General features: G+C 33.2%; 1 protein-coding gene across 2 annotated transcripts; it reads right to left on the bottom strand.

The window, feature by feature from the left end:
• Positions 1-1,986: 1,986 nt before the first annotated feature.
• On the bottom strand, positions 1,987-14,543 carry LOC109800103 (transducin family protein / WD-40 repeat family protein). 2 transcript variants are annotated; one of them, XM_020360799.3, is made up of 22 exons: positions 14,339-14,541; positions 13,923-14,245; positions 13,382-13,485; positions 13,097-13,165; positions 12,626-12,686; positions 12,380-12,519; positions 11,602-11,791; positions 11,229-11,290; positions 10,701-10,789; positions 10,489-10,564; positions 10,342-10,401; positions 9,380-9,526; positions 9,244-9,282; positions 9,091-9,128; positions 8,304-8,390; positions 6,671-6,836; positions 6,412-6,489; positions 5,292-5,428; positions 4,836-4,912; positions 4,186-4,255; positions 3,329-3,394; positions 1,987-2,440 (listed from the first exon to the last, which is right to left on the bottom strand). In XM_020360799.3, the coding sequence occupies exons 1-22, from the start codon at positions 14,396-14,398 to the stop codon at positions 2,306-2,308; spliced, it is 2,274 nt and encodes a 757-aa protein (XP_020216388.1). In that variant the 5' UTR covers positions 14,399-14,541; the 3' UTR covers positions 1,987-2,305. The 2 variants fall into 2 exon arrangements, 1 of the variants encoding a protein (XP_020216388.1); XR_003804280.2 differs by lacking the exon at positions 4,836-4,912 and having other exon boundaries at positions 2,367-2,440; positions 14,339-14,543.
• Positions 14,544-15,123: the final 580 nt, after the last annotated feature.

The following is a 15,123-nucleotide window of genomic DNA, read 5'->3' as shown; positions in this document are numbered from 1 at the left end:
TTTTCCAATCCTTAATTAATACACGATTAGTATTTTAGCCTGCACAATATATTGGATAGGATAAGTGTTTATTATTTACAAATAAATATAAAGTTTAAATATATAAATTATATTTAAATTTTGTATAAATAAATATTTTTTAATATATAAATTATATTTTATTTTTATGATACATAATTTGAATTTATATTATAATACAAGATTATTTTTATTTATTGATAATTTACTTTAAAAAATATTAGAATTCAATTTATAAATAATTATGATAAATAAAAAATTAAATTCAATAAAAAGTTCAAAAAAATCTCTAAACTTTTTCATTAAAAAAAACTCTTTAAAATAATCTCACGAGATACCTGTATGGGATTTAACTACATTTAATCAACATGAAACATTTATAAATTATCATTGAACCAATCTTATATTAACTACGTTCATTTCTCTTAAATATTTTCAAATGAAATTTTCATATTTGTATTTATAATTTGTAAATATTCATAAAAATATGGGATACTTAACAATTATTAACGAGTTCAAGACTACTCTTTATAATAATAGAATAACTTAAAGGGGTAAGTAAATTCAAAAGTAATTGTGGTTTAAAAAAAATTAATATAATGCCATGGTTTCATTTTCATACGATATTATTGGAATTCTCTTTGTTACTTGTTAATAAACATTCGTGTTAAAACATTAAATTATTTAACAAAACTTTCATTAAAAGACTTTTGAATTTTTTTATATAATAAAAACTTAGTTCTGTAATAAAATTATTCAATTTTTCACTTCATATTATATATGTGTGATGGACACACGTTAAAAAGGCCTTGTTATATATCACTTTGCCATTACAGAGATCTTGGATTAAAAGCATCTATTCCAGTAGACTTGATTCACGTCCCAAATGAAGTGTTAAATGAAATTATTTGAGCTTGAAATTAAAACAAACGAGGGCTATTGTTGCTGCAATTGCTCCATTGACTTACACAAAGTAATGAAGTGTCCGTTGACATTTCAAGGGTTTCCAACGCATCTATCTATTGAGCTTATAATTGTCTCAAAGTAAGGGGGTGGGGATGGTGGAAATTTGTAATTGTTAGATTACTTTTGTTGTCACTCATAACGTATCCTCGTCAGTGAATCCATTTAACATGTTTTGAAATTGAAGACAAACGCACAACCATCAGCAATTTAATGCTCTGAATAGGCATGATAATCTAACCCGCTCCGGTGAGTACCCGCCCCAATTTAGATAAGAAAAATCTATGTTTATCGAGTTCATGTTTTTCCCGATTGATAAAATCAGGGGCGGAGACGGAGATGTTAATACCCGCCCTCTCCCGTACCGGCCCTGCTTAATAATATAATTAAAAAATTATTTATGTATATATATAAACCAAAAATAAAAATACTTATATGTAAAAATTTAAACTATTTTACTTTTTTTTTTATCTTTTTAAATATGTTCATATTTATTTAAAAAAAATAGGAGCAAGGGTGGGGGCGGGGAAACCCAAACCCCGCCAGGAGTGAAGATGGGTACTCAGATTTTACCCCCAGCGAGTATCGGAGACGGGATCGGTTTAAATTTGCTGTTTAGGCTCTGAACAATGATCTTGGTTGCTGACATCCTTTTAGTACAAAATAATCCTGCGAATACAAAATATGAAATTTAACAGTGTATATAACAACCAATACCTAGCACTATAATGTGTTCAAACAGTGAAACCCCTTAGCAGCAATACCGAGGCAGTTTGAGGATTTAATTACGGTTGTGAATTTGGTTTGATATGAAACTGTTACTAAGAATAAAATATTATACTAATAGTTCAATTGACCCCGCCCAATTTGATGTGGATGATAGATGTTTCATTCAAAACCAAATTACCTTCACATTTCCCTACCAAGTTCTTGTACCTTTAATGTAAAGTATGTAACCGCCACCCCTTGTATAGTCATAGTAGTAAAAGAATGGTGGGGCGTAGATAATGAAAATTATACAATGTATATAATATATAATTGTGCCAAATTGAATTTTGAATAAAACTGAAAATTCAATATTTATGCGACAGAATTTGGAAAGGGATCTGAAAATACTGGACACTACATAATTTCCATTTCCAAAGAACTCTGCACTGCACAAGATGCTTTGAGCCTTTCCCCCAAAGATACAATGCCAAGTACAATAAAAAAGGAACCCTGTGTGCATCTGTCTGATAATGGGTCAGTAACATGAGCGTGATCATCCCTCGTTTACCTTCATTTTATTTGGAGGAACAGAAGAGATTAATCACCCTAAAGGTATTCACTTCTGCTTTGATAACAGCTCAATATCAGATCCGACTTCAGCAATCTTGGTATCCTTAGAACTCTTAGCTGCTTTTGCAATGTTCAAAACATCAAAATCCAGAGCTATTTCTTTGACAAGTCCCTCAAGCATCTGTTTGAAGAGGATTAGACAAATGAAAAATGTGAGTGAAGCACGACAAGCTTCCAAGCAAGTGAATCTACTATCAAACAAAAGAGAAAATTTGTCTGATGTCACATTCTGTGGAATAATCTTCATTATTGGTTCTCCCATATTGATGGATAGTCTGCATATATCAATATTTATACACAAAAAAAGGATGTAATTTGATTTAATTTTTTTTTAATGCTTTCCAAGTAAACAGTGTTACTTGATTCTAGCAACTTGGTATATAACAGAATGTCATTTTTTATTCAAGTAAATCCTGTGTACCAAGACAAAGGTGTTCCACTAACCAGGATATGAAACTCAAACCGATAACCAAACATCTTTCAAATAGGTTGAATAGCAGCAAGAGTAGATTAGGATGATAAATGGATTGCAAAATCAGGCTTCACAGAAGTAGATTGCAATGAATAAGCAAAAATCATAGTCACAAATCATATATGTTGAGACACAAACGAAGACCAGCTCGACTCCCATAGTCTTACAATAGCAACAATAAAAGCCTTATCCCACTACCCCCAAAAAAAAAATCAGCTTGACTTCCATAGTTCACACAAAAATAAAATATAATTTATGTATCAAATACAAGATGAGTAACAGTAGACAAGGGTGATGATAAAGAATTGGATAATCAGGAATAAAATATAATTTATGTATCAAATACAAGATGAGTAATAGTAGACAAGGGTGATGATAAAGAATTGGATAATCAGGCTTCACAAAAGCAAATTGTTACAAACATCAACATGCAAAACTGTGTAGCGAAATGAAGTTCATGGAGAACACCTTGACTTGTATAGAGACACAAGAATTTAGGCATCAAACATAAAACAAGAGATAGAAACTTAAAAATACCAATGATCCAACAGCAACTAAAGCACGAAATTTGGAATCAACTTCTACATTTTCATCCTCTGCAATCTACACAGAAAAATAGATACCAGTAGTGTTATAGTCTAGAAATAATAAGATCTACAAGTATGAAACTTGATTTTAAATAATATAGACACGTACAAATGCACCCTGCCTTGCTCTTTTAAGTGTGGAAAAGTTTTGGATTTGGAGTTTTTTTGTTTACATGAAACATGGCTTTTGTATGAAAAAAAATTAGCATCGTTTAGGGGTGAAAATTAACAGTTTAAATATTATATTGATGGGGATGTCGCGCATGGGATTCAAGCTCGTTGTATGACATGAACAAATGTTTTAGGTGTAATTTGTAATTGTAGTTGCAATGTGTCGCTCAAATCTCAAAGGAAAATTCTATGAGACAATTATAAGGTCAACAATGTTCTTATGCTAGTTATAGTTCAACAAGTGTATAAAGATGAAAACATTGACAAAGTTGGGGAAGGGGACATACAAGATTCAAAAAGAATGTTTGGGAGAAAGTTGGAGTAGCACTAGCATCTATTGAGGAGGAGACATTCTCCTACGGTAGTTTGATCATGTGAGGGGAACAATAAAGGCAACAGTGAAAGGTGGGGGAGGCGATCAAATAGAAGATAAACTAATTAAAAGGGGTAGAAGGAACACCGAAGAAAAAGGAGGAACAACTTATAAAGACCTTGTCCTCTGAATGATTTTTGAAATTTTGTTTTCTGATAGAGACCAATAATATTAGAATTGATCGAATCACATCACCTAGTAGGGTGAGTTTTGGTGGTACCATGGCTGTTGTCATAGCTAGGTAAAAACAGTGTAAGACATACCTCAAGAGCTGCTGATAGAACTTGAGATTGACCTTCTTGATCCTTTGATTCAATCAATAGCACAGCATAACTGCGAGGATCACACAAGTAAAGGTTATTGCCTATTTACATTCAGGGGCCTTAATATTGCACTTCTAAAAGCAAACCACTCAATGAACATAATGACTTGTGAGCTGAGATCTAAGTAAAACCACCACCACCATTTCAGACTTTCAGTGTCTCTACTTCTGCTTCTGCAGCAGGGTGATGAACTTAAGGAGTGAAACACCAAGAACAGAAGAAACCAGATGATATTAGAATTTCCTCCTTCTTTCACTTTTTCATCCAAGAACAAAATGGAACTCATTTAGTCTTTTTTTTTTCTGGGGTGGGGAAGGGGAGTACTAAAAAACCAGAAAGCACTGGAGCACTTCTGCACCTGAACAAGGAGACTGTATCTTCTATTTGGAATTACCACAACCAAAAGAGAGAGACAACTTCCAAAAGCTAAAGAAACAAATTATTTAGAAGTAAATATAAATGCAAGAACTACTAGTGAAAATTACATAAGCCACATATCAATAATTAATCAAGTAATTTTTTTCCAAACAATGTGCAGTAACTTACAGTCAAGAAAAGACTATAATATGTGTACCAAAAAAAGGACTTACTTTAGTAACAAGGTAGAGTATGATAACTGCAAATTTTTGTTTGACGATGAACTACAACTTGAGAAAGCATCAAGAATCTGGCCGAATAACAGAAAAAAGATGGACAAACTCATGTAATCCTTCAGAAATGATTTTTTTAGAAACAAAACAAATATATAAAACGGCCTATGTCAGTGAATTAATGAATTGATAACTGTCAGTGATGCAAAGAGCGTCAAATTGTGAAAAAATATTTAACGGCATGGAGAAAGTCAATGCATATCTTGAAATTAATGAATACTAATACTTGAAAGCAGAGAACCAATGAAAAGCTCTATATTAATCATAAAAGGTGTGCATTTATGATCTTTTTTCTTAATAACAATGTTACATAAGAAAGTCGCTACATTAATGTAGCAATTCTTCAAGCCCTTCAAAAAATACCAATTAAAAAATTTGCAATAAAGTGATGCTAACCTCACTACGATGTTTCTGTAACCAGTTGGAGTAGCACGAATTCCTGAAGAGATTAGTTACAGCACGAATGCTGGTCAACAGATTCGCAGGAATTGTTGGATTTACAGTGACTTTCTTAATCACTTCCATAAGTATGTCTGGATATAACATGGGAGAAAATTAATGAAAGATTACACATCAACAGAAAGGTCTAGGAAGAAAAATAAGCTCCAAAACTAAAGGAGTATAAGTAATCATGCATATTTCTGTTAGAAACCCAAGGATCATTAGTGTATGTGACAACAGGTAGAAAGGGGCGCATTATAAAGGAACATAACTAAGAGATACAAAATGTAACTAACTACAGATGTGGAAGTTAGGAAATGTAAGAGAATGCTGTACATGATCTGTTAGTGGAGTGCTACGAGAGCAAACTGGAATTTAGGACTTTGGGGAAAAAATAAGCATTCTATAGCATTATCTAGTTACCTACAAATCTACAATATTTTCTGTGTTGCATTTTCTTTCATCTTCGATCTTCTATATTTGGGAACTTTATCGTCTAAATATGGGACCGACTTCAGTAATAATGAACTCAAAGAATTTCTATCTTCCCTTCCTATTATATCTTGGTACCTATCATCTGGTATCATATCTCCCAATTCAGGGAGCTTTGGATGGTCACCATGTGAGCTACAATGGAGTCACAGGTGGAAAAGCTTGGAAAAGAGTTTGAACAAAATGGAGGAACAACAGCCAGATGCAGTGGGATGAGATAAGGTGACTGCTGAAGGGAATCTATCAATTGATATAAAATCCTTTCACTATGTCTCTCAATCTCAACTGCAAACGAGGGCATGGGGTGGTGACACTGGCATTACAATGTTTGGTCGAGACTAGTCAAAGAGTTAGTGCAGAGACAGCCCATGCGGGCCACTGACACGGTGGAAGCATTATGATATGTTAACATACAATTGCAAGGTATCAGGTATGGAACTTGAGTCCCACACTAGAAGCAAGGGATTCTAGTGTGGTCTCACTTTTCCCAATGTTCATATGAATTTCACATCTAAAAGATGGGATTAGATTGATTATTGTCATAACGTAATGTCAGAAAACAAAATGATGGCAATGTTGATACCATTTTCTGCTTCAAAATGCTTCTGAAGTAAAATAGCCCCATCTGGATGAAGAACTAGCATCCTTACAATATCAATGACTGCATAGAGAAAGCACAATGTATAGAAGTAAGGAAAACCATTTTCTAAAGAATGGAGAACTTCACTGATTAAGAAGTGAGCATAAAATAAAACAAATTTATTCTGTTGGTTTTGTCAAATCAACAATGAAAATTTCTTGAAGTACAATAAAAAGGATTAATGCAAGAGACAATAACTAACCAGGAAATATCATTGCATTTGGCCATGATTGAAGCAGATTTATTAACAAGGCTATATCAGAGTCTGCAAATTTACTAGAATGATAATGTGAAGTATCTTTCAGAATTTTAACAATGGCACCCAGTCTGGAAACATTAAGCTCAGTCAAAGACAAGTTCTGCTTTTCCTACATGAGATTGACAATAGAACCAAATTACTAAGAAAAGTAATGGCACTGAACAATGAAGAATGCTTGCTAAAAATTGCAGAATTTTTCTTATTAATTATTATGCAGAGAAAATCTTGGCAACATGGTTCGCTCATGCAGGGTTTTTCCTTAGGGGTGGTAGTAAGTGAAGTCTATTATATTAAAGGGCATCACAACATGTAGATCTCCAGTCTGAAATCAAAAAGGCATTTTGAAGTTTAGTTAACCAACTCAACCTTAACCAATGAGAAGTTAGAGCTGTCAACAAGTATATTGGTGTTTGAAATGATCATGGATAAAGTATATATATAAAATATATAAATAAATAAATAAATAAATAAAAAATCCCCAATCCTGACCATTGCAAGTGAGTTCATCACCATAAATTAAGGTTCCATTTGCTAAAAGAATATGAATTTAGCAGATGTTAATTATTTGTCCAGAATGTGATAAAATAAAGGCAAACAATATGATAGAAAGTGATGTCGAATAATTGATGTTATAAAATTTATAGATAGGGAATAATAAAAAACAATCTACCACCTTCTAAAAAAATCTTCATTAATAGTATAATCATAATATTTGAAAAAATAAATATGCATCTATTTATTATAGTAACATTCATTAAATTGGTGTTGTGCTGTTGTCATTTTATGGCACTTTTCCCAACCACCAACTGCATTATTATTGCAGCAGAAAAATTACAATAAATACTACAGACACAAAATAAAAATACAAATATGTACATATTCAGAAAATAAATTGCCAAAATAAAACTAAAATACACATCAATGTATATTAAGAATTTTTTTTTATATGTACAAAAAATTACAGTGGCAATGAGAACCAAACCCAAGTCCTCATGCATCTACCTCAACTTCAATGACTTATCTAAAAAATAAAAAAGCAGACATAAATACTATTGATATGTTGCAATAGACAATAATTCAAATTTTATCTCGAATAAATTAGGACATTATTAGATTGTCAACTGAACATTTGGCTCAGTAATTAAAAAAAATTTACAACAAAATTGAGAGCTCATTTAACACTATTATTTATTATCTTTAAATTTGTAGTTTTATTATGCTTAATAATTATATCATGAGATAAAAAATTTGCATTTATCCTTAAATTGTGGAAGAAAGCATTTCCAAATAAATAAAGTAGAATAAATTATATAATATATCATTAAATATAAATCTAATTTCAATTATGAAATTTCTTAATTATGATATATATACTATAAAATTTTAATATTTACATAAAAATAGTGAACTTCTATTCCCACTAATGTCTATCTTATTTACACAAAATTCTTCTTTAGTTGTGATCATACTATCATTTGATATTTAATCTTAGAGTCCGTACATTGCTCAGGCATAAAACTAGTGTGTTACAAATTAATAACTACAGAAGAAAAAAAAACTCAACCATGTAGTCTACCTGGTCAGATTGTAAAGCTTTATTGAACTCGGTAATCTTTTTAAGAATCCCATCAAACTGAGCTGCATCAAAAACAAGCATCCCTTTCTGACAACAGAAGAAATGGGCATGAGCTATCAAATTGCATGATTAACTTGAAGAGTGAAAAAGTATGAAATTCCACAACAAGGAGGTTTAACATTGGACTTAGTCTTGTAAAATTCATTACATTACTTTTAGCATTAACCATTTCCGAGTGGGATAAAATTACTTGTACATTGAGCAACATTCTATAAAAATGATACACTGGTCCATCTGACTGGCTTCTTATAGTAGTATAGTAGTGGTAATAATAGAAATAACATTAAAAGTCGAATTTCAAAGCAAGCAAAAGTTGATACAGTTAATCGTCAAGCAATTTCCTGAAGAGAAAACCCATTTGCAGCTCAAATAAACAAGGGAATCACCAACTCCAAGTAACATTTAACACAGTTCTTTCTTCCTATTGAGCTCCATCTAGAGCCACATTGGCCATGTACTGAATCAAGGAGTCCTTATATTTAATATATATCATGATAGGACTAAGGACATCCCTACATAGCCTGTGTTTAACTACCCAGATGTAACCCAAGTTACCAAATAACAATGCATTTTTTATTTGAATAAAAAAGGGAAAAAGCATACAACTACAATGTAAAAGACAAAAAAGATCATCTACATTCTCTAGACTTGAGAACTCCCAGGTTAAAATGTATTTCACCAAGACCAGATGTTAGCAACATCCAAAACAAAGTGTATAAAAGCACACCTTAGGAATATGCTTGAGAGTAGGTTTCGCAGAAACATCTGTCATTAAAAAATTCAACAAATTTAATTGGGACTGAGTCACACAAGCACATATTCATACAACATGATCATGATAGAACTCATGAAGAACAAGAAGACGCGAGTTTTTTATTACCAGATGTACGAGAAGGTTGTCCTGGTACGTAAGCATGGGCTGCAATATAAAAATAATCAAGTAAAAAAGGAGGACCACAAGGATAACGGGTTTTATTGATCACCATAAATTTTTTATTAACAGACATTATACTTACAGCCAGTGTAGGGGTCACGAAATGAAGAATCAAAAGTAATATTGTTTTGTCCAGTATTTTGAAGAATGAACTGTACAATTTGCTCACGAAAAGAAAGAGGAAGATTCTCCTTGAGTAGCCATTTATCAGCAACATCATATGGATTATCTGGAGACATGTTACAGTTTTCTTTATTAGTTAGCAGATTATCATTCACATGCATAAACTAGGATAAGGTTTGATTCTCAGCATCTACCATGGTCATACAAGACAAACAATTGCGGGTGACAAGAAGACTTAAAGCAGAAAATGAACAATAAAGTAAGTGATAATACTTGATGGTTAAGAACATCAAGTAAAACTGTAGAAGTCTTAGAAATCTCATTCATCTTCCTAAGCGCTAACAATTAAACCACTCATAAGAGAGGATGGTATCTTCACGTAGCAAACAAATAAGGTACAAGAAAATTTTGAAAAGCTTGATACAATCTCTTCTTCGAAAATCTCTCTCCACTATGGCACAACGTAGAATGTACTGGGACTTCAGAATTTTAAAGAATAAGCAAAAAATCAAATGCATGGTAAACAAAATTTGAGTGGTACTTAACTATTCCAGACCTCATTTTCTATACAGGATATGGAAAAAAAACTACTCCCTCTTTCTTAGTACATTGACCAAGCAAACACAGGTGCGCACATGCAATTTGCCTCCTGGAAACTGATGCAATCTACCATACCAGTGTTTGTTGAGTTGGCCTAGTAGTTCATGTTATAGTATCCTTATTATCTACTGGAATATGAATAAATCCATCTATTACTCTAATTTCTAATAATAAAATTATACAATACATCTAAGAAACTAGTGAAATAATAATTAATATTATGTTTTTACTGACTCTAATAAGCCAGATGAATTCACTACATCAAAACATTTATAGAACAAACAGACAATAAACTTGCAGCCTGATGGTAAAAATGTGTACCTGTTCGATTGTATGGCAACTTACGGGTAGGCATTCCATCTTCAATATCCACATCAAACACTGAACAGACACAGATAAAACTTATAAGAAATGAATGTGAAGATGGAAAACCTAATCAAGTTTTTGAGGGAAACAAAGGAAACTGACCATAATCATACTGAATACCATCAAAAAATTGGCGATTTGAATTTGACTCCTCTGGTCCATCAACAACTTCACCAATCTATAAATACACAAAAATTGTTAATAAATAAAAAAAAAAATTGTAATATCATCTACATTTGGCACTGCGACTTGGAATTTAACTTATAGAAAAAGTAGACACAAAAAGTTTGGGTAGAACAAAGTAAAGGAATTACTTTATCCCACTTCTGTTCTTTCATGTTCCACCCATATGCCACCCCATTATCACCCTCTCTAACTACTTTTGTCTGGCCATCGGTAGTTCCTGTTCAGAACCAGAAGATGGTTAAAACAGAAACCATGACAAACACTGGATGCTGGATTGTGCAAGAAATTAATAATGCGATTCAAAAGGGGGCGGGGGGAGGAATCAGTGTAAATTTGTAGCCACGAGTACAGATTGTCATCAGGTATTACTTAAATGTCAAAACTGAGGAACTGCAGAACTGTTGAATATTTACAAGTTAAAACTATTTAATGCAATAGTTTCATGCAATCAATCTAGCCTATCCTATCTGAAAAGACATTCAAAACTGAATATAGCATCTGATTTGCAAAAGTGGGCAATCTCCAGCTGTCAGCACTACCAATTTACATCTGTCTCCCTACCCCCAACCCTCCAAAAGAAGAAGCAAATGGCAGGTGTAGGGGGCAAAGCTTATGCCAAATGACTTTCCAAAAGAGCAACAGTTAAAAACTCAGACCTGGAATCTTCAGTGCCTCCAAGCCTGGTAGCTCTTCCAACTTCAATCCTCCAACCCTCTTTCTAGCAAAAAAGAACAGATCAAGCTAAGTTCACCAATATTAGCAAGAAATAACCAATCTAAGCACAACATAATCTATATATTAAAAAATTTAAAATAAAATTAAAAAACATGAATATATTTGGATTTACAAGGAAAATGTTCTCGAGAAAAGAAATCATTTATTCACCAAAGATAAATGAACCATATGTTTTCATTTTCAGAGTGAAAATCTTGGTTGAGAAATTTATAATATGGACAGACATGAAAAGGAAAAAATGATGTCACAAGGGAGTAGCAAGCACATTATGACAGCCAAAAAAGCAAAACATACCTGCTAGATTTGTATTCAGAAAGTTGTGATGTGTATAAATCAAGCTCTACTTGGTCAGCAACATTATCCTTATCTACGGTCCAAATGCGTACAACTCCATCTGAACATGCTGTCACAATATCCCCATTTTCCATAAATTTTGCATCCCAAACGCAACCAGGATGCTCTATGCTCTGAACACAAACTCCATCTGAAAAAGTTTTAAGAGAAAAAAATATGTAATTCCAAACCAAAGTTAAGTAAGTTGAGCCAAAAAACACCAAATCAATAATAGACCATGTGAAGTAAAGCCAATGCCTTTGAGCAGCTTACAACATTGGAAGCTTCATATAGATGGCAACCTAAACGGTGAAAATGGAAGAGAAAGGTCTCTTCATGTGACACTCCAAAAAATCACTTATACTCTTTTAAATAAAAGACTTATTTATAATAATAAAAAATTGCAAAAAATGGGGGATATTGACATAAACCAAAACACCAAAGCTAAATCTGCGAATTGTAAAAGTTGCAGCTAACCAAAGATAACAGAATATCAAGCACTTTCCTAAAATTGTTGGCTAACATAAGGAACTCCCTCCCCCCAAACACACCCCCCCCCCCCTAAACTTTCTGAGGACTGAATGCCAACATTAATTTTGTAGCTCACTTAGCACACTCAAAAAGTGAATCAGAGCCATGAAACTCATAAGTTTTGATTATTGTCACTAAAGTGACATCTGCTGATAATATTCCAATGACACATGATCTCTATCACAGGAAGCTAGAAAGAGGTAATTACCTTTCCAAATTTTGGCAAAACGGTCTTCGCTACCACTGACAATAAGTCCTGATGCATGTGAATCAACTGAATAAACAATAGCCGTATGACCAACCATCTCGATTAACACTTCACCACTAACTGCCCACAATCTGAGAGAACTGTAGCAACAGGAGCAAGTCAAGAATTGTATATATATTTTCTGAAGCACAATCAGGGATTCAATATTAACTAGATCTAAAGGATTATGTGCATAAATGAACCCACCCATCATGGGATGCAGATAGGATTCCAAGACCAGACATCACAGACAAGCCTCGAACTGTATCTGTACACACCTCAGGTTATCAGCATTTGCAGCAATATTAATAGCAACAGAGGAAAAAAAATGTAGCCCATAAACAACATAAAAAGGATATAATATGACTGCTAAAACATGTTCCCAAGGTAACAGAATTGCTACAACCTCTTTGGCCTTCTTTAAATTGGAAAACGTGACTCAAGTTGGCACAGAACATCCAATTTGATGAAATGATATTTCGAAAAATAAAATCAATCCACAAATATGTCAAGCAATATATTGGACTTCAACATCAAATTACACAATTCCTCACCACTCAAAATAAATGTGTGAGGAAAATTTACAAAATACAACATTAACATGCATACAAAAAAAAAAAATCTGACAAAATAAAAGATTCAAATGCACCATACATGTCTAAAGACAGTAAAGCAAACCTGAATGTCCTTCAAAGGTGTGCAAACAAGTTTTTCCTCTCCAAAGCTTTAACGTAGTGTCACTTGAACCTAAAATTGTCAGAAAATAAGCAAACAAACTTCATTCCAATACAATCTCAATATCATTCCCCAAAACAGAAGCCTTTATAGCTAACAAGATAAGATCCCACTCGCATAGGCAAAACCCCAAGTATAAATTCTTCTTTAGCAACATGACTACAAACTATTTAGAAACATAACAAAATTTGTTTACAAAAATGCATTAACAAGTAGCTAAATACCTACCAGTAACAAGCTCCCCCGTGGGCAGCTTGATAACTGCTTGGACTGGTGCCTTATGAGCCTCCCACGTCTCTACAGATTGCCCATTCCTCCACCGTCTTAGGGTACTATATAAGAAATTAAAGTAGTAAATAAAGATAAAGAAATCCACATAACAATTTTAATACACACACAATATGTGAGTGAGTAGCCAGCAGTGTATCAACCACAATAGTAAAGTGAGAAAAAATTGGATCAAAATGGCTATAACTAGTGTTATGAGAAACCCAAAAACATTATCAAAAGAATGAATCCAAGTAAACTAAAAGAGGTTCGGAGTCAAAAGAATTGGGAGTAAACATCCAGTTTGGTCCTTAAATTTGTAAGGTGCTGTCATGTCATTTCCTGAGACTAAGAAATTCACAAATAAGTTTCTATAAGTACAAATTAAAGTCACATTAGTCAAAAACTCAAAATAAAATATGTGATTAAAGCGATAATATTAATACTAAATATATATTTAGCAACTAAAGTGGTGATGTCGAAATAAAAATGAAAACCCTACCAATCAACGGAAGAAGACACAACATCAGCATCATCAATTGCAATGCCAGTGACCTGTAACTGATGGCCCTTGAGAGAGTGGACCTTCTCGCCGGTGTTCAAGTCCCAGACAAAGACCAGAGTGTCCATGCCGCCAGACACAACCCCACCTTTCGGGAACTCCGAATTGGGGGAAATCCATGCCAAGGGTCCCACAAAGCTCGTGTGCCCCAACAGAACCTTGGAACTCACGAACTTGCGGTCATCCAGAGACCAGAACCTAACCGTTCGGTCCCTGGAGGAGGTTGCAATGCCCTCGCTGCCACACACGCATATTCCGCGAACCTGTGACCATGACCAACCAATCAATGTGTATTGGAATTAAAATCAGAATGTTAGTTTGGGAAAAGGTATAAGGAATTGAGAGAGAAATCTTACATCGTCTTCGTGGCCGCGAAGCTCACAGCGCAATTGATATTCTTTGAAATCAATGTCCATGTGATTTGATTGAAGCAGAGAGCGAGCGAGAGAGAAAGGTTTGAGAAAAGGAATGCTCGCAACTCAACACAGATAAAGGCTTCCTTACTTGCTTACAAGACTTCCTTTTTATTTTGTTTTTCGTCTTTCACCAGCCAAAGTGGGTTTTAAGTTTTAGTCCACCTTGCTCTAATAAACCATTATGAGCTACTCGGAGGGGTAAATAAATATAGGTTTAAGGGAATTTGAAAAGGCCTGATATGTGTAGTTGTAAATATATATATCTTGATACATATTAATAAAGAGTTAATCATTATACAATATCTGTGTAAAGTTTTTTTTACTGACAGTTAATTAAAATCATTAATAGTGTTTTTTCATCTGCTTATTTAATTAAATTAAAATAAAAAAGACATTATTAACGGCTTTGATTGACTGCTAGTATAAAAAAAAATATATTGACAGTGTATAGGTGATTAACTCTTAAAAAAATCACACAAACAAACAGATGAAGAAGAAAAAAAAGTGATATGTTGTGCATATTTGTGTTTTTAAAAGAGTACATAAAAAAAATTCACTCAATTATTTGGAAAGAATTAGGTAGATTTCACCTAAATGAGCAATAAAATTTCATTTTAAAAAGGACTCGATAAATAGATTTTTCTTCATCATGAATTTTAAAATCTGCTCAATCGTTTGAAAAGGGTTCAGCAGATTACCCACTTACAGTACACTTAGTTCTATTT

This window comes from Cajanus cajan, chromosome 8 (assembly GCF_000230855.2).
Source record: "Cajanus cajan strain Asha chromosome 8, NIPB_CcT2T_4, whole genome shotgun sequence".
Lineage (NCBI taxonomy): Eukaryota > Viridiplantae > Streptophyta > Magnoliopsida > Fabales > Fabaceae > Cajanus > Cajanus cajan.
Note: the sequence above shows the minus strand (reverse complement) of the source record. Positions and strands in the feature narration are given on the sequence as shown.